We start from the raw sequence: 22,911 nt of genomic DNA, 5'->3' as shown, positions 1-22,911 counted from the left end.
GAGGCTGGGTTAGAGGACAATATCCAGAGGAAGATAGGGCGTGGGCGGGCAGGAACCTCCTACCCTATGAAACAATGACAGGAAGTAATTATCCGCCCCACATTGATTACGGTTGGGGTGGAGGCAACCCTGGTAGGTTAATCTATCCTTTTCATTTTCATTTAATAATTACTTTCCAAAAGGCATTTTTCCAAGTAGCAACTACCTCTGGGTATTTTGGCAAGTGGCATCTGCCTAAATGTGCAACTTCCCAAGTTTGTCCTAGCCGTAGCGCTTGGTTCACATTGCATACTGCGGTGCTTCAGAAGGCCTAACCTAACCTTATATGTACATTATGGAGGTTGCCGCCCTTGCAAAAATGCCTTTGGAAAATTACCTAACACCAAATGCATCGTTTATCATCGTTAAACATTATTTCAGACCACGTACAAACATCACAAACCTTGGAGACTACCTCCCTCGGTATAACGTGTACTCGACCCCCGCTCCCTACTCTAACCACTCCCCCTACTCCTCCCAGGGGGCTCCCCCGCCCCTGCACATCAGCCCGACTTCTATAAGGCGGGAGAGGGGAGCAGGAAGACCTTATTCGGCTGATATTGGAAGGTGAGAAAGTAACAGGGAGCAGGATGGGGAGGGAGTGGGGGGGGGGTCCTAAAACCAATTTTTCTGGGGACGTTTATAATTTGTTACATATCAATTTAAGACCGATTGACAAAAAATGTCAATTTTACAGAATTTAATATTTTAAGTGCACCAACTAAATGTGAAATATGTTTTTTTTTATTCTCAGACGCGCAAATTATGAATCTCAATTTGCGAGTTGAAACTTGATTTTAAAATTTATAGGACTATAGACGTAATTTCAAGCTACCCTCCATTTAGATATTTACATGATATGTTCCATTTAAAGCGGGTTTTGCCTGATTAAGGAATTAATCTTATTTTTACAGCTGTAAATCTGGTTCTAGTAAACCTTGAGTATAAATTAGTTTTGACACTAAACTAAGCTGTTGATGCATGCTGCAATGATTTGCAGAACTCGGTCCGAATAGGTAGTCGGGTTTAGCGGAGAGTCTGTACACTGTAACTTCGAGTCTCCTGGAGCTCAATTTTCTGCTGTAAGAATAAGGATTTCACGTCAATCTGGCTCTGTTAAAGATTTAATCTGCCAATGACATGTCAATTGAATTACGAATACAGTCCCGTGAAGAAACAACAATATTTGAAATTTCCATGGTGAAGCATGAAGGAAAGTTGAGGCTAATAGAGACTTATATCCCAGGTTTCTAATAGAGACTTATATCCCAGGTTTCTAATAGAGACTTATATCCCAGGTTTCTAATACGTACAAGTGTAAAATAGTTAATGAATGTTTTACAGAAATATTAGCATCAATCCGCCTAGTTCTTAACTTTTAATTATATTTTCGCTTGCTCCCCCCTCCCCCATCTTCTCTCTTTGTTTGCAAAAGCATTCGTAAGAAAGTCCTTTTTAAGACACCGTTTTAAAAACGTCCCTGATGATTAGGATTAAATTTGTATTCTTTATTTATAAACTATTTTAAAATATATTGTTGAATAAATAGAAATTTAATTTTTTAATTTTTCATTTGAAATTCGAAAGATTTTTTGCATTAAAAATTTTAAAAATAAATCTCTGTAAGTCTGATGTCACAGAAAGAAAATGAATAAGTACCAAACATAAAAACATTTTCTTAAAAGCATCCTTGCATTTATTCTATTTTACTTTGAAAGGAAAAACATATTTGTCATAAGTACAGCTTTTCGTTGAAATAAATACAGGTAGGGCGGCAGGGGGGGGGGGGGCAGATCATGTTCAGTAAAAGGGGAGGGGTGTCTAACTATACTTTCTGTAATATTAACACTTTTATATAGTTGGGATATCTAATTTGAATATCAATGTGTTTAAACAGTAGACAAGTTTTTTTCTTTCTGTGTACCATTTATGATTTAACCAATCAAAACTGAAAATCATTGGGCTCTGGCCAAGTTGTATCTCCCTTCTATTTCATACTCCTTGGCACTGGCGTATCAGAAGTTTTTGAGAAGTCGAATTTTCATCTTCTTCCCTTTTGGGTCCGCTTTAAAACATTCAAATTTGTTGACTTTAAAATGTTTTAAAAGATGTTAAATGTTCACCGCACAGCAAAATCTGATTTTCTATAGTTTCCCTTTTTACATTATGCAAAATTTTACTCTTACTAAAGAGATAAACCAAAACGATTTATGTAAACGAGTTTACCAATAGTTGTTAAATATCTTTTTGGTTAATATCTTCGATCAGAGGGAATTTTAATAATTTAATGTAATAAAAAGCACAAATATATTTGCAACCTGACAGAATAAACATTTGATGCTTCAAATTTATACCATATGATCTAACAGAAATCATTGTTTGAAATATCAAAGGTCTGCGACATCAAGTTGCAAAGATAAATAGATTAAGAAATCAGTTCTTCTGTCTAACATAATTTTAAGATATTTAAATTAATAGTTTGTAAGGTATAAGTTCTTCAACGGGGGGGGGGGGGGGGTAGTTAAATTAATGAGAGATGGGAGTGGGTTGATCAAAGGAGAACATATTTTCTAATGGTTTATCTTTATATTAGAGAATGGGAGAGACATTTAGGAACTTGAGAAAATAAAAATAAAAAAATACGCAATTAAATATTTTCAGATTGTTGTCAGTTCAAGAAGGAAGAGAGGGAAGTGAAGGAAGTGAAAAGTCACAAAAACAAAAAGGTTTTTATTCATTAATTTATATCAAGACTAAGCTTTTAGGGCGCTTCGCGCCCATCCTCTATTTTGTTTCAAGAATTATGTAAAAGAAATTATTTTGAATTGAATAAAGTAATTTTCTACTCACTGTATACTCGGAAAGCATTTGTATTTTTGTCTAACTCCAACTTTACCAAATTAAACGTAGTGAAAAGTCACAAAAACAAAAAGGTTTTTATTCATTAATTTATATCAAGACTAAGCTTTTAGGGCGCTTCGCGCCCATCCTCTATTTGACCTTTTAATTGTGGCTCTATCGGTGAGCATCTTCTCTTTGTACCGTATAAGACAATAAGAACAAAAAAGTTGACAGATTCTCAAATATTTTTATACACCTTTTTGTAATTCTGAGCATCCATTAACCTTCCCTGGGGTTGACGTCTCTCACAAAAATTTCGTCCTAGTGGTTCAACCGTTTTGACGGTAATTGGATACAAACAGACATACAGAAAGACAAGCTATGTATAGAATGAGAAAATCAGCTCAGTTTCAATTAAATGATTTATAAAAAGAGAAGATTATGGTAATTTATAATTCAAGTCATTCTGAAAGTGACTGTTTATAGAAAGTTAGAAACTAACTTTTAAATGAACCTATTGAGTATTAAGCTTATTCTATCTTCAAAGGCATCGTGTCGTAATTTCAAGTTCATAGATAGGGGCCGNTTCCAACCCCTCTTTCCTTTGATTTTGCCAATATAGTTGAGATAGTTGAGTGTAATACATGTCCAGCTTTTTAAGGCCAGCTCAGCTCATTGATAAAAATAGACCTCTAACTTTAACATTGTTAGGGTGCTAGGGAGGTTTTAAAAATTGTTGACAAAGTACCTCAGAAAATGTTAGAACAAAAAATAGTTGTTTTTACTTTTGAAGAATATTAAAATGCGACACATGTTAATACATCCAATTTCAAGGGCTTTTCAAATCCTTTATGTGAAACCCAGTTAATATATTTTTTTTAGTTTTTAACCTCATTTGATTTCTCCGGGAATTTTGTATTTTGTTATGAACTCGGAAATTTAAAATAGCAAAAATAATCAAACTATAGAACATTTCATATTAGATAAATTGCAATGAAACAGAGCCATATATTCCATTATGTTCCAAGTTCTAATGAAAATAATGAAATTTTATCTACGAATTCACTACAATGTAACTTTACCATGATTAAATTCCACCTTCCTGGCATCTGATCTTCTCTGAGGAAATGAAAATAATATCATAAAAAGTTTGAAAACAGAATTAATACAAAGATAATTCTCCATATAAAGTTATTTTCTTTTATAAGTTAAGAGACTTTTAACTTTCTTTTTATCTTTATAGGTATGCATATGTTTATTTTGATTTTGATTTTTAAGTGGAAGGGGGGCGGGGAGGACAGACAGATTGAAGCTAAAGTTTTAATTCTTAAGCTTTATTTTTTCAGTGCTATTATTTTTTTTATACAATATTTAACTGAATTTAAATATTTGAATGATCCCATCCCCTATTTTCTACGAACATTATTAGATTTTCCATTCACTTCTGGACAAAATTTGATATTTCAGTAACCAATTCCCGTGGATGGTTCAGTCAATATTCCAAATGCCTCTAACTCTGGTTAGTCCGGGGTGAATTAGGTCTTTCCACTTATAATTTCCACTTATTTGTTTTCTACTTTTATTAATTGAATGAAATCTGATAATCTTCGAGAAATAGAATGTTTCACTCAAAGTAGGATTTTTCTAAGAATAATAGCATTCCTTTGTGAAAGGACGGTTTTTGGGCCTTGTTAAATAAAAATGACAACATCGAAAGCTGGACACAGAGACTCTACCAAAATTAAACCGTACAATAGTTAAAAACTCTTTGGAATTCATTAAAAACATTTTCATATAAAATTTCTTTATTGAAACCAGATTTTATACAAGGAATTAAAATTTTGAGATGAAATGAATATGTTTAAAATTATATACAGTATGCACAATGCTCATATCAATGCCATAATTTATTTTTGAATATTTGTTAACACTTTATGGGTTAAGTATAAAATGTATTGTATTGTTTTTGAAGAGCTTCTTTATATTTTTCAAATCTTTCTTTAATTTCATCCTCGGCAGCTTTTTCAGCCTATTAAAAATTATCATGGTTTAAATAATAAAAAGTTACTGTAAGCCTAGCTTTAAGTGACCCTCCATTAAAAGATAACAATGCCCGATTTACAACCGTATTTATCAAGTCAGAAAGCCTTGTTTTTTCGTTTTTCTGACTTGATAAAGTGTTTATTTCTGTAAATAATCCTTTTTTTAAGCAAGAATAGCGCAAGTGACTTTTGCAGACAACCCACAAATGAAAATAAACAAATAGAAAATAAACATTGATATTTAATTTATACTTGATTAGACAACGCTTTAAAGGGTGCTGTTGTAAATCTTGCACTGTCATCTTTGAATGGTAGGTAACTTGAATTTATGTTTACATTCCGTTTAAATTTTAGTTTCTGTGACATATGCAGTGCTTAGGATCCGGATCTGCAAAAATATGAGGAAACACGGATCCGGATCCAAGGGGCAAAATATCTACCAAAAACTGCAAAAAAAAAACTTTTTTACTCAAATCTTAATTGCTGAAAAAGAGAGATTATAAAAATTTCCTGATCTCTGAATGGTTTCACAAGAAAATTAATTTGACAATTCTGCTTTGTTAAAAAATTTCAGTTAAACTTAGAAATGGTCATTACTTGGATTTTTTCTAGTGCGGATCCAGGATCTGGATTTGTATCAAAATTAAATGGATCCTAAGCATATGGCTTAGCTACAATTCCTGAATTTTATATTCACTGGAAAACATTCAATACAAATCCATTTTGTGTGTGTTCATGCTTTATTCATGAAAAACTCATATTATAGCAATCTAATGTACCCGTGTGGGGAGATTTTTTTGGCTTCTTATTAGTCAGACCTTGTAGATATTTAAAAGGAATTAACCTAATCTGTTGTACTATGAAAAAAATATTAATTTTTCTGAAGGAATTCATGAATATAATAAAACTTCTAATGTTGAGCTCTTAGATCAAAGAATACCACAAGTTTTTTGCGCAATTGTTTTTGTTGCAGCTACATCACTAATGTTTTTTTCAAAAAAATTTTCTTGAAATTACAATTTATCAATTCCAAAGACTATGACATGGAACAGATTCTTTGCTTTTACAAAGCTTTTGTTTTCTTCTCTCATTAAGCAAAAAAATCATCAGTTGCATAAACAATGGTATCTGTAGGGTTAATAATAGATATTGAATTTTTACAAAATTCTAAAATTTACAGTATTTAAATAACTTAAACTATCCACATGTAAATTACCCCTCATCTCCAGATTAAAAAATTCTCATTAATTTCCAAGTTCTAACCTGATCTAATTCTGCAATATGTTGTAATAGTGTTTTATCTGCTTCCATTTCATCGGTGGAAATTGTTGAATCTTTGTTATATATGCTTGGATTGATGTCCATAAATACCAGTTTTTTCCTTAAGAAAAAATCCAATAAAATCATTTTTAAGCTGATTGTAGAATATATATGTCTCTTGAAGGCCAAAAACCTTTGCATGTTTAAAATTATGACAAACACTAACTTTAAAAGTTTCAAGTGAACCTCTATTCAACTATGGCAAAGTCAGGCTCACAACAGTACCCTTAAAAGCTTTGTCTGATTTGTATGAATTAGATGTCAATGTTAATATTTTTATAAACTGATTATTTTAAAGTATGATTTTTCTACAAAAGTGATTTTTGTATTTATACGGCAAGAAAATATAAGGGACTTTTCAGAAATAAACACTTTTAGATAAAAAAACACTATATTTTACCATATTAATCAAAAAAAAGGTGTTAAGGGGACCATTGTAATTTGTACATTGGCATCTTTGCATGAAGGGTCTTAAAGCTTGACTGGAGGTTGAAAATCAAAAAACCAATATAATAAAATAAGACATTCATGTATAATATGTTGCATATAGCCGGCCAAACAGTTAGACCAATTGGGATGAATTTTTTTGTGAACACTCACAGGTGGCAGGGGATGTCTAGACTAAACAAAATTTGAAAATTTTTTTCTATTATTTTTACGGGCCCTTCTGCTAGTAAATAATGAAAATAATAAGTGCACAACATCACAATAGAGATTATCTATTCATTCTAATTCTTGTTAATTAATAAAGATTCTACATAGGTAAACAATTAAAATCTTACCTTGCAAAATCCTTCATCCATTGTAGACTGAGAAAATTTGTACAATTTATTTAAAAAACAAGAAAGAATTGGAGGATATAATCCAGTCACAGGAATATGTTGGATAACATGGGTGACTGAAACAGCAAATAATATGCATAATGAACTGGCTGGTAAAAGGCTTTTAAATCAGTAAAGTGTAAAAAGGCAAAAGCATGCATTAATATACAGGATGCTAACAAGCAGGAAACACTATATAATGCACTATTGAATTGATTTGGGTCTTAGATAATGGAAGCTTTAATTTTGGCTTTAAGAAATTAAGACCCAGTTCTAAGGTTTTAATTTTGAGCGAGTTTCTTGTCCAATTTTTAAATATCCCCCCCCCCCCCCTAGAACATTTTATGAGCTGTCCCTGTATGGATTTGGAAAGTCAAAAGAGAAAAGTTTTGAAAATAATGTTAGCTATAGTTCTAAATTAAAAACTAAGCTAAAAAAATTAAGTCTATTAAAAGCATTACAACTAAGAACTAGTTAACTACTTTAAGTGGAAACTTGTTTTCTCCCTTAATTGGAGAGGTTTCTCAAAATCGTCAAGCTTTCTGAAGTTAGTCCCCTTACAATGGACTAATTGGATATTTTACCAAAATGTTTACAAACTTGATATAGGAGTAATTATTTGGAAGAAACTACAATTTTATTTATCTATAGTTTTAATCCATTTCCCTGCTCACAGTCTTTTCTAAAAAGTAAATCAAATTTTTTAAAGTTTCATGAAACTAAAATTAAATTTCAAATTTTTATAGTTGGTATGCAGGTTAAGTTTTTCTTCTTCATTAAAAGTTTTTTTATGTAAACGTTCACATAGCGAACAAAAGTATTTTCGGAGAAATTTGATATAAAAAGTTTTGACAACCAACCTTTCAAAGAGGGCAAACTTTTCCAATTCATCTCTCATTCTAAACTGTCTAAATATAAAAAAAGAAAATTATTGTGGAAGATATGTTAGAACTAGCTTGTTAAATATTTAACTGTTGATTAAAAATTTATGCCTGGAAAATGAATTAATTTTATTCTTTATTTTATCTTATTTCTACTGTAGACATCTAACAATTGTGTATATATATTTTTTCAAATTTTTAGCTAACAAGCGATGTTTGTGAATCTAACCTGTAAATATGAAAAACCACTTGCTCTGCAGTTGTATTGCTTTTTACCTGAACAATAATGGTGCCACAACCAAATTGATTTTTGATCCCAGTAACAGGGGGTATATAATTGTAAGAATTATTTTTGATAATGGGGGGGGAAGTTGGACATGAAAAGGCAAGTTTTCTTCATCCTTATTGATACTTTTTATCCAAAAATTTAATTAAAGGGACCATGTACTTATTTGGGTAATTTCATAGTAAACTAAACAGCCATTTAGCTGTTAATTGGTATTAGTCTTACTTTTCTAAGATAACTGTGGCCAGAGAAAAAGCTGATATTTCAGAATTCCAGCCCAAAGGTATGGTACCTTTGCCGTAAGCACTAAATTAAACGATTTTCAATATCGCACCAGAAAATTTAAATGATCATATTTCAATGCCATTATATATTAGCCATTATATACTAAAATATGTCAACTTTTTTATTTTAGTTAACAAGAAATTTACGTTTTTTGGTGTTAAAACGCTTTAAATGTATATTCAAAGACGACATTCCCTACGGCTATCTATTAATCCTTACGCGATTTAGGTTGGTAGATTCAGCTCTGTGTTTGATATAAATAAAATATAATATCTTACTTGTAATGATACATTTGGGAAAAGTTGGATATAGTCTATTTTATAAAATTAACATTGAATAAATTGTGAACCCTGTCTGGTGGCTAAAATATGCTAATCAAATGAAAAATAAGTTTACGTCAGGAAGGGGCCAAGGGGGGGGGTAGTTATATAGTTGCACAACCCTCTTTCTCACCACCCCTTGCTGTCCCTGTGGCCCTCCCAACATAGCTCCGGCCCAGTGGCATATTCAGAATCAACACAGGGGGGGGGGAGGGTGAATCTGTCAAATACACTATCTAAATAAAGTTTGTAATTTCTATGGTTTATACAGTCTAACCCATTTATGTTATATTTAAATCGCATATTTGTGCAACTTTGCATTTTCATGCCATGTAAAAAAAACATCTACAATGAACTATTAGATACTACAGTAAAATTTTGAAATTAAAATGTGTTTGTAATCCATGAAATACACAAAAAGCATTAAATAGTGTTTAGGTAAAGGCACTGAAATGTTGAACGATTTTGGCTTTTTGCTCCAGCCAATCTTTGAAAAGTAAGACAAATACCAATTAATAGCTATTAAGCTATTTAGTTTTCCATGAAATTACCCAAGTAAGAATTCTAAAAGGGGATGAGGGGGGAAATGATTTCTTAAGAAAACAATGCTCTGAACCTTTACCACAAGGGAAAATGATTGATTAGAAACAAATTTTTACCAAGAAAAATTCTAAATGGTAATTGTTTCTAAACTTTCATTGTTTTTCTAGACCTGCACAGTGCACATAAACATGGGCTTGATTGATGATAGCAGGATTATAAAACAATATTTAAGCCTTACAAAATATCATTTCAATTAAACAAAATTCAACACATAATCTTCCAAGCACACTGTTAATTATTTTGTAAGTTAAGTTAAATTACTAGATCTTCCAGAATTCTAAATTGATAAATTAAAGGTAAAGATAAAAGAATAGAAAATCAGAGTTTTAGTGTAAATTTTTTCTTTACCTGTAAAACCTCACTTGACAAGTTTTTAAAGGTAAATTTAGTTGCAAGGATTTCTCTTCTATCTTCAATCTGAATCTCGGAAATCATTGAAACACTGTTTCTGAAAAAATTCATTTAAATTTAAAAAAAAACCTCATTCTGGTATATAATGAATTTCTTTTAAGTTTTTTCTCTGTTAAATTTCAAAATATATATTAAAACTAGAAATAACTGGAAAAATCTATCAACATTCATGGTTCAAAAGAGAATGTACATTGCAGCTTTTATAATAGGATGTATTTGAATTCAATTATTCAAACAATTAAACCAGCCACCTCCCCATCCCCCGTCTCCTTTCAAATACACATGAAGGCAAAATAATTAAAATTTAAAATTCCATTTGGTTTTCAATCTATTTTGAACTACATTTCAAATTCAAATCAGATAAACCATGAAAAAATCCTTTTATTAATCTAATATAGAGTAATTCTGTTAAAGACACCCTTGCAAAAAGGTTTTCATGTGCTCTATTCGTATTTAAGACAATTAATGACAAACTCAGACTGTGTCTACTTTTCTCATTTGGAAAAAATGAACTTATGAAAACATTAAAAGTTTGGGAATAGAAAAATAGGCATACTTTTCTAAATCATCATCATCAAATCATCAATTTATGTTGTAAAAGTACCTGTAACATATAATGCAGAATGCTCCTTATGTATGAAGATGAGGAGAAGGTACAGATTTTTCAAAAGGATTCTGAAAAATGCTTTACCTGAGAGAAAAGTAAACTCTTATACCTCCACTGAACCTGTTTCCTTCAAATTTAACCTAAAAAAAAACAATTAAAAAAATATAGAAATGAACTGATATGAGGCCCCCACTCACTTAGCCTGAATAAGGGGGGGGTATGCCTCCCCTTCAAGAAAGTTTGCCCCCTCCCCTGTAAGGGGGGACGAGCTTGGTCATTGTAGTCATTGGGCATCCTTTAAAGTTTTATGATTGATTGAATGGTTAACTACCAAACCCCAAGATAAGCCCAGATTAGAAAGATGTATAAATTGACTATAAGCAAGCATGTGATTATAGAGAAATGGACTTCATTGCAGCATACTACTCTGACCAGAGATACCAAAAAAAAATATATATATAAATTGGAGAGATTGCTGAGCTACCAAACACCAATTTGAATGCTCAATTAACAAATCAATTCAAATACTCATGAATCTTGATCTTTGTACAGTGGTATGTAGTTTAATTACTTAGATTCAGTTAGTTTGGTCCCTGAATGTTTAAAGCTCCTAAATGGGGTTGAAAGTAATAAGGCCATTTTTACCCTAAGTTTTTTACTATGGCCATACAGTGAGTTATATCCTTCTATGGCTTCTGCAAGGGTTTCCTCGCTGGAATCACTTACCTGGAATATTTTAATTGTGCATGATATATGTACAGTTAAATCTAAGGTTTTTAGTACATAAACACTGAAGGAATTTTTTTCCCTTACTGTTCCTCTGAATCTATTCTTACTCAACATGAGTATTTTTTACACTGATGTAATTTTCAAGCTAAAAAATCCTCTTTAATGAAGGAAAACTTGGCAAAAGCAAAATAGGATATAATCCGCTCAATATTTCCTAAAAAATTAAATTTTTAGAAAAAGAAATCTTTTTCATTTTAAAATAGTATTCTGTTGACCAAACTTTTATATTTGAAATTGTCTTCAGAGTTTAGTGTTCATCCTACCCTTTTGGTTTAATATAAATGATCATATATATATATGCATTTTTTTCTGAGATTTTTTTCATTCTTTTTTTTGTGTTCAGGGGTTAATTTGTCTAATATTTAGTGGAAAGAAATAATTTTCCAAAGTATGTGTGGAAAGAACAATTTTTTTAAAGAAAATATATACCACTGTTATAGTAAGATAGTGCGTACAGTAATAATTTGCTTGGAAACGGAATAATTTTTTGTTTCAAGAATTATGTAAAAGAAATTATTTTGAATTGAATAAAGTAATTTTCTACTCACTGTATACTCGGAAAGCATTTGTATTTTTGTCTAACTTAACATAGATTTAGAAGTAGATAAGAAGCTTTCACAAATTATTTAAGAATAAAAATAAAGTCCTGGGGAAAAAGAAATATTAAATTTACTTTACTTTTTGTGTCTCTTGCTAGAAAGAAGCTGAACATTTGCCTCAAATTTTTAATTTTTAATTATTCTTATCATTGCAATATTAAACGCTTTACACAACCAGTGGCCGAATTTAAAGAATTTAAGCAGCGGTTTAAATTTAAGCCGCGGCTTAAATATGGTTGGTTCCACTTAAAATTGTATCAAATGTTTCAAGATTTAAGCCGGCGCTAAATTTAAACCGGGTTTTGGCGGATTTTGGCAGATTTAAACCGCGGCTCAAATTCTTTAAATTCCATCTCAGGTTGCAGAGATTTAGGAATTAGAGTTAAAGACAAGTAATGTGTTTCAATTTAGAATATGAAAGGCAAAAACATTTGATTTGAATTCATTTGCTTATTACTCAGGTTATTTTAATTCTTATTATCATTATCTTAATGCTAAAAACTTCCATGGCAATGTAGGTCACCTGTGTTGATTATAAAAAAGGGACTGTTAGCATAATTTCATGTGACACACCATGCAAAGATGACAATTCCAATTTACAGTCCATTAAAGCTTTGTCTGATTACTTACTTTGGTACTTGTGTTGTGATTTACAGAAGACCTTTTGGTCCATGGTGCACACATCTTTGATGTCCTCTGGGAACTGTGTGACTTTTCCGCTAGGTTATTCATCAGGTTGCTGGATAACACCGTTCCTAATAACACAGAAAAGTAGTTTAAATGGCAATCTTCTTCAATTTAGTCTTAAAACCGGTCACATTCCAGAGGAAAATTACTCTTAATAGAAAAGAAATTTTGTCTTATTTCTATTTAAATCTTGGCATCAAACTCTCTTCTCTTTTTGCCTTTCACGGCCATACCAGCCTCAGGAATCTGGTAAATAACCAGATTTTCTCGTCTACTATCTCTCTCCCTCAGTTCCTTGTAGACTGCTTCATTATTATTTTTCTCATTTTTCATGACCTCCAGCTGGCGGTCAAAACCATCTATCCTGGTTTTCTGTGTGGCTTGCTCTACTTGTAGATCATTAATATGGGTATTCATCTGTTGATCCTGATTATTGTGAATAAGATATCCATGTTGAACAGATGTTACCTGAGTTGTAAAAACTTCTGTAGAGTAGAGAAGAGAAGAGAAGTAGAGGATGGAAGAGGGAGAGGAAGGGTAACACTGTACACTGTAATAAACAGAGACAGAGTCACCAGAAGGGTTTTTGCCTGTAGTAAATTTAAAGTAGGTAATAGAGATGAATTAAAAGGGGGAAACATAAATCCGGACGAAGGAGAGGTTTTAGAGAGTAATGTTGGGTAGAAGGTAGTATTAGATATAAGGGAAATATAGACCCCCAGAGAAAAAGAATGAACCAAGAGGAAGGTAAAATGGATGGGAAGGAGGAGTGAATGGAAGCTGGAGAGAACCATCTGTGTCTATGTTTAAATAAACAGAAAATATTTGTAAAATTCGCGAAATTATTTTTCCTCCATAAGTTATCGTTATGTTTGCCTTGCAGGCAATGAAAAACTTGCTGTTTGATGTCCAATTTATCATTTTGAAAATATAATCCCCTGAAATAGAATGATTTATATCCACTGCGCAAAGAAAAATATCAGAACTTGTTTAATAAAGAAAAATACTGTTTGATCAAAATTGTAAAGAAAGTTTGGCTTGAAACTGTTTTATGTTCTCCTTTCAACATATTGGCAGTAAATTGAAGACAATCAGCTAGAAAATGGAATAAACTTTCTTATTTTCAAACTAAATTGAACTTTTGAACAAACTTTTGATTTAGAGATCAGATAGATAAAGATAAATATGGATTAGAAATATTTTATACATCATAAAGGAAATGCACAAACTTTCTAATTATTATATCTTTGCAACCTGATCTCTTCTACTTTTAATAGATAATTAATTATGAACTAAACTGAAAGGTTTAAACCACCATGCATTAGATTCTAAAGATAAAAGAATTAGAAAATACGAGTTTTGTCAAGTGATTAGTTTCTTAGAGGGTGTTTGGATATTAACTGTGAAAAGTGGGTTAGCCCAATTTCACCCATTTCACCCTGAAAGAAAACACTCCATAAATATGTGTTTTGAGCTGAATCAGTTCAGGTTGAATTTAGTTGCTGATTCATCTTGTGTGTCTAGTGCAGGCACCTTAACCTATAGTACTAAAGCTGACAGTTAAGCAAACTGCGTGGATGTCTAATAAAAAGATTAGCCGAAATATGATTGAAAAATGTACGAAAAAGAAGAAAATGAAGAACAAGTAATGTAGAAATGTCAAAATATTTGCATCTGCTATCATATAAGTATTTAAAGAAAATTGTTAAAAATTTAAAATTTAAAAATAAATATGAAAAAAATATGTTCATGTATCCTTTACATTTCAAAATTTGATTATTAGATACAGCAAAATTCATAGTTCATTTCTAAAATTTCAGTTTATAGATTAAAAAATAATAGTTTGATCAGAGTAATCAGTTCCTTTGACCCCCACTACGTTCGGTATGAAAACCCTAATTAAAAAATCTTCAACTCCTAAATACAATACAATACAATTCTGGCAATAATAATTATCAATCGCACAGGGTTGTTTATAAATGATAATTTCTTGGAAAATGTTAATCTTTTTTTAATTTGTTCCAGGTCATAAAAGATCAAGTTCCTACGGCAGTACCGAATCCTCTGGTCATCTTGATCCAAGGTAAAAAAATTATATTTTGGGTGATATTTGGCCCCAACTGAATTATAACATTTCTTCTGAACTTTTTAAGTTTCCCACTAAATTTAACTCGATCAACAAGATTTTTTTTTTAATTTTACTATTTTACTATTTTACTGAAACACTTTTTTGCTACAAAGAACATTTTTAATAACTTTGAAACCTTAATCATTGTCAAAACCGAAGACAGTTTGAATCAAGATTGCACACAAGAACAAAAATTAAATCAGTTTTTGTTTTCAGGTACCCTGGAATGAGACCTGCTGCCAGCTATTCGAATTTGCATAGACCACCAAGTGGAGAAGATTTTTTTTGTAAGTTTTTTGTTCTGATATTTTTTCAAATTTGTTGCTCTACCATAGCAACAAAGCGGCTGAGCACAAAGAACCAAAAACAATTGTTTTAAAACAATAGTTTTTGGATCGTTTTTCTTTAAATTTTTGTTATAAGGATAAAAATATTGCTTACTCTAATATTAGCAAACTTTTACATAATACTCTTTTGAAAGTTCACAGAATTCATTCTCCACTTCCTTTATGTGACCATCCTATACCCGTTTTCCCATTCCCTCACCTTATCTTTAAGGCCCCTTCCTTCACACCCTCCATACCCCTGGGGGGGGGGCAACAAGGAGAAATCCGGGAACTTTGCCAGATTAAAATCTTCCGCAAAACTGAGGGGGATTATTTATCTTTATTATTTAAATTTAATTTTACAGAGGTTTGAAACTAAATTTGACAAATACATTTTTAATTTTCAAATTAAAATTTTTTTTACCCCCTTTACCCCTCTTTGGGAAAATTATTTATTTCCTGTAAAAATATTTAAGATTCCCCCTTATCTGACTCATACTCAAAGATACAGTTCAAGCCTAAACCTGAGAGTGATTTATAGAGATATTTTCCCCCTAGATAATGTTGTCAAAACTCCTGATACATGACATTTTTGAAAGGAAAACAGTTGCTTAAAAATTTCGTCTACAGTGATCTTTTTGTGATACGTTTATCTATTTTTAAAATGTAAAGATAAGTGACATTTTTATTTATTTATTTGTTTATTTGTTTTCAAATCATCTTCAATTTTCAAGTCAGAATGTCACCCCGAATGCGCGTAAGTTCAGAAACGCGCTCAAGAATTAATCCTGCCGAGATGGACGCGCAACTTAGCCGATTAAGGGGTCAGCGTGCTGGTCCCCAACCTGACCTGAGGCCAGTTGAGGCTGTTCAACCAGCTGCTGACCCCTTGAGGGGCTTTAGGGTCCCCTTCACTATTCAAACCATGAATATTACACAAACTAACTTTGTCTGTAAGTTTTGTTTAATATCAAAGTAGTAGCATATAAAAAGTAGTAACATATGAAAAGTAGTAACATATAAAAAGTAGTAACATATAAAAAGTAGTAACATATAAAAAGTAGTAACATATAAAAAGTAGTAACGTATAAAAAGTAGTAACATATAAAAAGTAGTAACATATAAAAAGTAGTAACAGACAAAAAGTAGTAACATATAAAAAAAAGAATTAAAATCGCAACAATTTGAAAAAAATATTAGTCTACATGCATTTACTTATTAATGTGTAGGAAACAACGTCAAATTTGTAATTCCCCCAACAGTAGTTGTACAAACTTGTATCTTCTTTTGAGTTGAAATGCGCGAATTTTTTTTACTAAAACTTTGAAAATTATGAAATTCCGGGTCATTCTTATGAAATCAGTCAGATTTTGGAAATCATGGTAATAAATTTCGTGGATTTAAATAAATATAATAAACTATGACACTGACTTCTAAAACGGTGGCTGAGTTTATGAAATATGACCCTTTTTTACAACAATTAATAAATGAAAATCTCAACTACAGTGTTTTTGATTAATTATTGAAGAATTTGTACTTTGAGTTTCGGTGTTGTTTATTTATAATTCAGTCGTTTTCTGCATAAAGTAAACACTTTTAGGCTAAACGACATCAGATGCACTTGTATTTAGAGCCAACTGAATTATTAAAAAGAAATTTTTTGTCAATCCGATGTCAATTGTCTATTTACAATTTTGGATTAAATGAAGTAAAAAACACAACAAAAATATAAGAGAGTTTGTCTGTTCTACGCCGACTACGCGCAACTCCTTTAGGCTACTGCTTCAGGGTTATTGTGAACGAAAAGCGTATCAATCTTGAAAAGACGACATCTAGTGTCCTATCTGCTTTTTTAGTTAATCTATGTATACCTATTTATCAGCTTATCTAATCTATTCTTTTTCTTTTTAGATCTACTGTTGGTCATATTATCAATTTTTTTTAAAATCTAATTTTAATCATATTATAGATCTCCATTCAACACTGGTTTATTTAGATGGACGAGGGGACTCGATGCTAGATGCTGCATGTGATTTACTCTCTATGGACCTACGACCAGTCCCTCCACAACCTAACTGTCCTCAGTCCATGAAAATTTATGAAGATCACAGGTTTGTTACAATCAACCAGTCCTCTCTAAGTAAACTCTCCTCAGTCCATGAAAATATATGCAGATCACATATGTTACAATTAACAATTCCCCTTCAAATAAACGGTTCTTAGTCCATAAAAATATATGCAGATCACATGTGTCTTACTATAAACTATTTCTCTCTAAATAAACGGATGAAAATATATATGCATATCACATGTGTCATAAACGTTTCTTAGTCCATAAAAATATATGCAGATCACATGTGTCTTACTATCAACCATTCCCCTCTAAATAAACGGTCCATAGTCCATAAAAATATATGCAGATCACATGTGTCTTACAATCAACCATTCCCCTCTAAATAAACGGTCCATAGTCCATAGAAATATATGCATATCACATGTGTCTTACTATCAACCATTCCCCTCTAAATAAACGGTCCATAGTCCATGAAAATATATGCAGATCACATGTGTAGTTACTATAAATCATTCCTCTCTAAATAAACGTTTCTTAGTCCATAAAAATATATGCATATCACATGTGTAGTTACTATAAACCATTCCTCTCTAAATAAACGTTTCTTAGTCCATGAAAATATAGGCAGATTGCAGAACATAGGTTTGTTACAAAAAACATTTCTCATCTAAGTCCATGAAAGTTTGTTACAATCAACCGTTTCCTTAACTGAAAGGTATTTGATAATCCTTGAAGAAATTTGAAAATTTACTGTTCTTCCGTCCAAGAAAATAATTTTAAGAGTCCGAATTTAATGAATTCGAGCTGCGTCTCAAATCCCCAAAAACCGGTTTCAATTGAGCACCGACTTACATCTTGAAACATTGAATGCGATATTAAGTGGAACCAACCATATTTGAGTCGTGACTTAAAGGACCTCACTAGTCTCCTGGAGTTTGTAATAACTCTTGTAATAATAGAGATAAATGGTGCTGACTTTGCACCTATATTCTTTTAATCCATAAGGGGCATAACAAAATTTCAAATTTTTTTTTTCTTGATCAGGGGCGTAGAAAGGGGGGTATTTGGCCCAAAACAGGTATTTATATATATAAATATTTTTTTGCCGATGTATCATTATTGTTTTCAAGATTTTAGGTCTGACAGAATATTAGACCATGACAAAATAGCCTAACAAGGACAGATTCAGCTTGCAGGAGGAGCCCTGTATCGTTCAGGGGCTAAAAAGCCAACAGTCAGGGGGGTCCTTTGATCCACATCAGACTCCTGAAAAATGAAGAGGAATCAGTGCCAATAATGCAAAATTAAATAAAAAAAGGCAAGTAAAATTCTAAAAATGTTTTGTAGTTATTTGAATTGATAAATCATAAATATATACTTCTTCAGGGGCGTTAAGAGGAAAAATATCACTAAACACTCCCCTCCTGGATTTCATTAGTCTAAAAGTAAGAAAATAATAATTTTATAATATTTTAAACCATACNCGCAAAAATATTTCAAAGAATGGGGGGGGGTGGCTTACACTGTAAATCATGGAGGGGGGAGGGGGAACTGACTGACCACAGTATTAGACAGATAATGAATACAAAAGTTTATACCTTAGGTTGATGGCCGCCGAATATATGAGAATAAAAGCAGAACAAGCTGATTTACTCAGATATAAACAGGAACTACAAGAGAAACTTTTACAGGTCAAATAATGACGACATAATCCTAAACTAGTGACTCTTCATATACAGGGTGTTCCACAACATATTAGATCGTCAATAGCTCTAAATTACGATTTTCGGGATTAATCAGAAAATTTAAGAAGAACGAATCATTTGAAAAATTGAATAAGCCTAATAAAAAGATTTCTTGCAGAAAATGAGAGATTTTTCAAATGTTATATGTTTATTTTGGCGTTAAAGCTTGGAGATAATCTAATATGATATGGGACGCTCTGTACGTGCAATGCTAATCTAAATAAGACGGAATCTTGTAAATTGATTTAAGACTTAACTCTATTCCTGCTGCTATTACCCTCAAGTTATGATTCTAAATTGTCCAAATGAACATAAAATACAAACCCAGTTTATTAAATAAGTTACTTTTCAAGTTGAAACGAGTTGCTTTATATATCTTACAAGCTGAAGTGTCCGGCGTTGCCCGTGGAATAAAAAAAATCGATTTTTTTAGTTCATGTCACTCCCTGGCTACCCATGAGTGTCCACAACTTTCAGCTCATTCGGTCCAGCCGTATGGCCGGCTATAGGGAACATATATACGAATGTCTTGCTTTATTATATAGATATTTCTTAATTTTCGTCTTCCTCCTCTACCATAGTTAATAGATCTCACTATCTCTATATTTCAGGCCGACTCTGAAACATTAACCAGTGAGAAAGCTCTAGAATATACTCAACTTAAATCAGAAAAGGTAGAAAATATCATTTTATTTTTATTCTTCTAAAACATTTTAGGGGTTTGAGGGGAAACTTTTTTTACATTGAATTTTGATTTCTAAACAATTTATATGAACCTCCGGAGGAATGGTTAACACAAGCCTTAACGGTTGATTGTTCGTTCTACGTTCGTTAACACAAGCCTTCAGCTGGTTGTTCATTCCACTTTCGCTCTTTTCAAAATCTTTCCGTTCCAGAAATTTTCGATTTGTTTTTTTACAATTGTCTAATATATCGCACCAAAAGTTTGGCCCTTTCTTACGTTTATTATACAAACAAACAAAAATTCAAAACAAATATTTTTAATATGTATTGCATAATAAACTTTTAGGGCGCTTTGCGTGATAAATTTAACCCTAAAAATTAAATTTTTAATTCAAAAGTTTGAGAGTGGATGCCATTTAAAAAAATTGGCCCGATCGGTTCAGCCGTTTAGACGTTTCTTGGAAACAAAATGACAAACAAACCAAAAAAAGTTAAATACAAAGATTTATTTCTCGGCAGTAAAAGGGTATTTTGCCCCCCTCCCCCCTCCCCCACATGCAATTCTCTATCTTTATCAGCATGTTCTATCTCTTTCCATCTTTATCCCTCCTTCCTTCCAAGTTTTTCCTCCCTCCTTCCTTCCAAGTTTTCCTCCCTCCTTCCTTCCAAGTTTTCCTCCCTACTTCCTTCCAAGTTTTCCTCCCTTCCTTCCAAGTTTTCCTCCCTCCTTCCTTCCAAGTTTTCCTCCCTCCTTCCTTCCAAGTTTTCCTCCCTCCTTCCTTCCAAGTTTTCCTCCCTACTTCCTTCCAAGTTTTCCTCCCTCCTTCCTTGAAGTTTCCCTCCCTCCTTCCTTCCAAGTTTTCCTCCCTTCTTCCTTCCAATTTTTCCTCCCTCCTTCCTTGAAGTTTCCCTCCCTCCGAACTAATTAATGAAAACTTGAGATAAATCCTGTTTGATGCTCTCTACAAGGATTTATTACAACTAAAGGAATATCACCCTAATTTAATACTTTAAAGGGACAGATTGAGAACCTTGCACTTAAACTTGATTGTCGCTTAAAACTCCTGGTTTTCTTAAAAGGTCTGGGCAATTTGGAAATCAGATGGTTATTTATGCTAACTCAATCTGAATTCAAACCTTTCTATTAGATGTTATACCATCTACTGATATTATAAAGATAACATATTTTAGTTTAGTCTAAATTCTAAACATTAATGAATTTCGCCGTTGATTTTCTGAGCTGTCAATATTTGTCACGGTCACATGGATTTAACGGTTCTGTCAATATTTCAGAAAACTGTGACTTTCGATCACAATTTGACCTCTTTTACATAATCTTATAGCCTGTTATCTTAGATATTTTTTGTTGGCCTATACATTTTGAATGAAAATATAAAATAAACAAATCTGTAAGTCTAAAGACTGTTGAATTATAGACGAAAACACGTTTGATTTCAAATGAAAGAAACCGAATGCTTCTCACTCTCGTTATTTCAGGGTGCGCGGTAATCCTATCTACATCTTCTTAGTTCTATTCTCATTGATAAATTCCATAGATTCCCGCACAACGTTGTGATTCACTCATGGCACTCTAAAATCTACAATTTTATTTTATCATAAATTTTCAACATTTAAATGATTGTGATTTTTTGCTTAACAAATGAACTAACTGAGCCTCTTTGCCACAATCTCAAATTTTAAAATAATTTATATCTTTGCAGCCCAATTTCGTAGACCTTTGATATTTCAAAACATATGGTTTCTGTTACACTAAATAATCTAAGTTTTAAATTTCAAAAGTTTAAACCTTTAGGTTTCAAAGATTTAGGAATTCGAAAATTTGAGTTTGTGACAATGGCTCAATTTCTTTGTTTCTGCTTTCGCAATTTAGTGGCTTTAGCTTTAAAGCAACTTCATGGTTGTATGTTACGGGTAGAGGAGAGGAGAAGATCAAAATCTTCTTTTTTAAATAAGATTTGCACTCGGTCCCTTTTTAATTTCCGTTTATTTTGACATAAATCTTGTCAACGGGGAACAGGGAGGTTCGGACAATATTTATTATATTTATTATTTAATATTTATTATATTTATTATATTTATTATATTTATTATATTTATTCACTCAAAACAGTTTCACAACTTTCAATTCTTCATTTTTCTCGGTCAATAAATGTCCATACATCATACATGCGCTTTGAGCGCTTTTCATCCTTCTTATAAGTTCTTAAGCTTTAATTTTTAATTTGTCTTTTTTGAATGGCCGAATTTAATGTATTTGAGCTGCGTCTCAAATCCGCCAAACACCGGTGTGAATTTAGTCTCAGCTTAAATGTTGAAACATTGAATACAATTTTAAGTGGAAACAATCATATTTGAGCCGCGTTTTAAAATTTAACCCGCGGCTCAAATTTTTTAAATTCGGTCTTTGGCTCATTAAATTTTGACGTAAACTATAAAGATTTTATTTTTAGATAAATTTAGAATTTATGAAAACTTGTTTGTTCAGTTTTCCATGAAAATTGAGAACACTGAATCCCTGAAAATATTTAATATTTTTACAAGAGGATTATATTTAGAGCTAACCACAAAGGTTCTGAAAGGGGTGTATATTTTCTAGAATCCCCTTCCCTACTCCAGGGGAGGTGGGGCGGGGTATTTTTTCTAGAATCCCCCTACTCCAGGAGAAGGGTTGTTTAAGCTTGTAGAGAAATGAAAAATATGACTTAAAGCCCTCACTCAGTATTTTCCAAAATAAAAATATTAATTGTTTTAAACTGTGTAGGGATGACAAACGTTTAGAAATTTTGATTCACCGACATTAGGTCAAACTCGACCTAGGGTCAAATGCCATAGGGTAAAACGACCTATGGTTAAACGACAAACGGACAAAAACGACATAAGGTCTAAAAGTGGGACAAACGGACAAAATTTCATTTAGACTATTTTGGTTAATTTCAAACTGTTTTCATGTTCATTAGAACTAGCCAACGCTAGCCAAATAGCATGTCCTAGCCGCAGCGCTCGGCCCAGAAATTGTCTTAACTTGACCTAACCCTTAAATAATACATAAAATATTTTATTTTTCATTTTGGCCTTTTGTCGTTTTACTCTATGTCGCGTTTTTGACAATTTGTCATTTGACACTATGTCGTTTGACCCTATGGCATTTGACTCTGTCGTTTGACCCTATGTCGGTGAACCCAGTACAGCCGTTTGGCCTTCTATACGCAACGTACATATGAATGTCTTTTTTTGCATATTTTTTCGTCCGATTTTTAAATATATCTATCAATTTTGCTTTTATACTTTAGGATGCTTTGATGGCTTTCCGAGATAAACTAAAAGAACAATTGACATTAATTGAAGCGGCACAGAACTCTAAAAAACCAGGTCCAATTTACATTGATTTAAGGGGGGGGGGGG

General features: G+C 32.1%; 2 protein-coding genes across 7 annotated transcripts in view; one reads left to right on the top strand and one right to left on the bottom strand.

Moving 5' to 3' along the window:
- Window positions 1-334: 334 nt before the first annotated feature.
- LOC111707228 (uncharacterized) overlaps window positions 335-22,911 on the top strand; it is a 23,819-nt gene continuing 1,242 nt past the window's right edge. The window contains exons 1-8 of the mRNA XM_023480288.1: window positions 335-606; window positions 2,701-2,765; window positions 14,557-14,614; window positions 14,876-14,946; window positions 16,982-17,096; window positions 18,663-18,750; window positions 19,416-19,478; window positions 22,800-22,878. Coding sequence (XP_023336056.1) covers window positions 335-606; window positions 2,701-2,765; window positions 14,557-14,614; window positions 14,876-14,946; window positions 16,982-17,096; window positions 18,663-18,750; window positions 19,416-19,478; window positions 22,800-22,878 — 811 coding nt within the window. The remainder of the gene's footprint in view (window positions 607-2,700; window positions 2,766-14,556; window positions 14,615-14,875; window positions 14,947-16,981; window positions 17,097-18,662; window positions 18,751-19,415; window positions 19,479-22,799; window positions 22,879-22,911) is intronic.
- Window positions 4,775-22,911, bottom strand: part of LOC111707220 (ras association domain-containing protein 1) — a 31,337-nt gene continuing 13,200 nt past the window's right edge. Inside the window, exons 1-11 of one of the 6 annotated variants that reach the window (XM_023480277.1) lie at window positions 13,000-13,632; window positions 12,475-12,599; window positions 10,541-10,596; window positions 9,787-9,886; window positions 8,174-8,220; window positions 7,924-7,971; window positions 7,730-7,745; window positions 7,570-7,619; window positions 7,025-7,051; window positions 6,186-6,303; window positions 4,775-4,909 (exon numbers count right to left, since the gene is read on the bottom strand). In XM_023480277.1, coding sequence (XP_023336045.1) covers window positions 4,820-4,909; window positions 6,186-6,303; window positions 7,025-7,051; window positions 7,570-7,619; window positions 7,730-7,745; window positions 7,924-7,971; window positions 8,174-8,220; window positions 9,787-9,886; window positions 10,541-10,596; window positions 12,475-12,576 — 654 coding nt within the window. In that variant the 5' untranslated portion in view covers window positions 12,577-12,599; window positions 13,000-13,632 and the 3' untranslated portion in view covers window positions 4,775-4,819. Of the gene's footprint in view, window positions 4,910-6,185; window positions 6,304-7,024; window positions 7,052-7,569; window positions 7,620-7,729; window positions 7,746-7,923; window positions 7,972-8,173; window positions 8,221-9,786; window positions 9,887-10,540; window positions 10,597-11,101; window positions 11,348-11,793; window positions 11,831-12,474; window positions 13,633-22,911 lie in introns of those variants that run through there. The other 5 variants (XM_023480280.1, XM_023480279.1, XM_023480278.1 and 2 more) reach the window with 5 other exon arrangements.

This window comes from Eurytemora carolleeae, unplaced genomic scaffold, assembly GCF_000591075.1.
Source record: "Eurytemora carolleeae unplaced genomic scaffold, Eaff_2.0 scaffold591, whole genome shotgun sequence".
NCBI classification, from domain to species: domain Eukaryota; kingdom Metazoa; phylum Arthropoda; class Copepoda; order Calanoida; family Temoridae; genus Eurytemora; species Eurytemora carolleeae.
The sequence above is the reverse complement of the archived record's forward strand: the minus strand, read 5'-3'. Positions and strand labels throughout refer to the sequence as shown.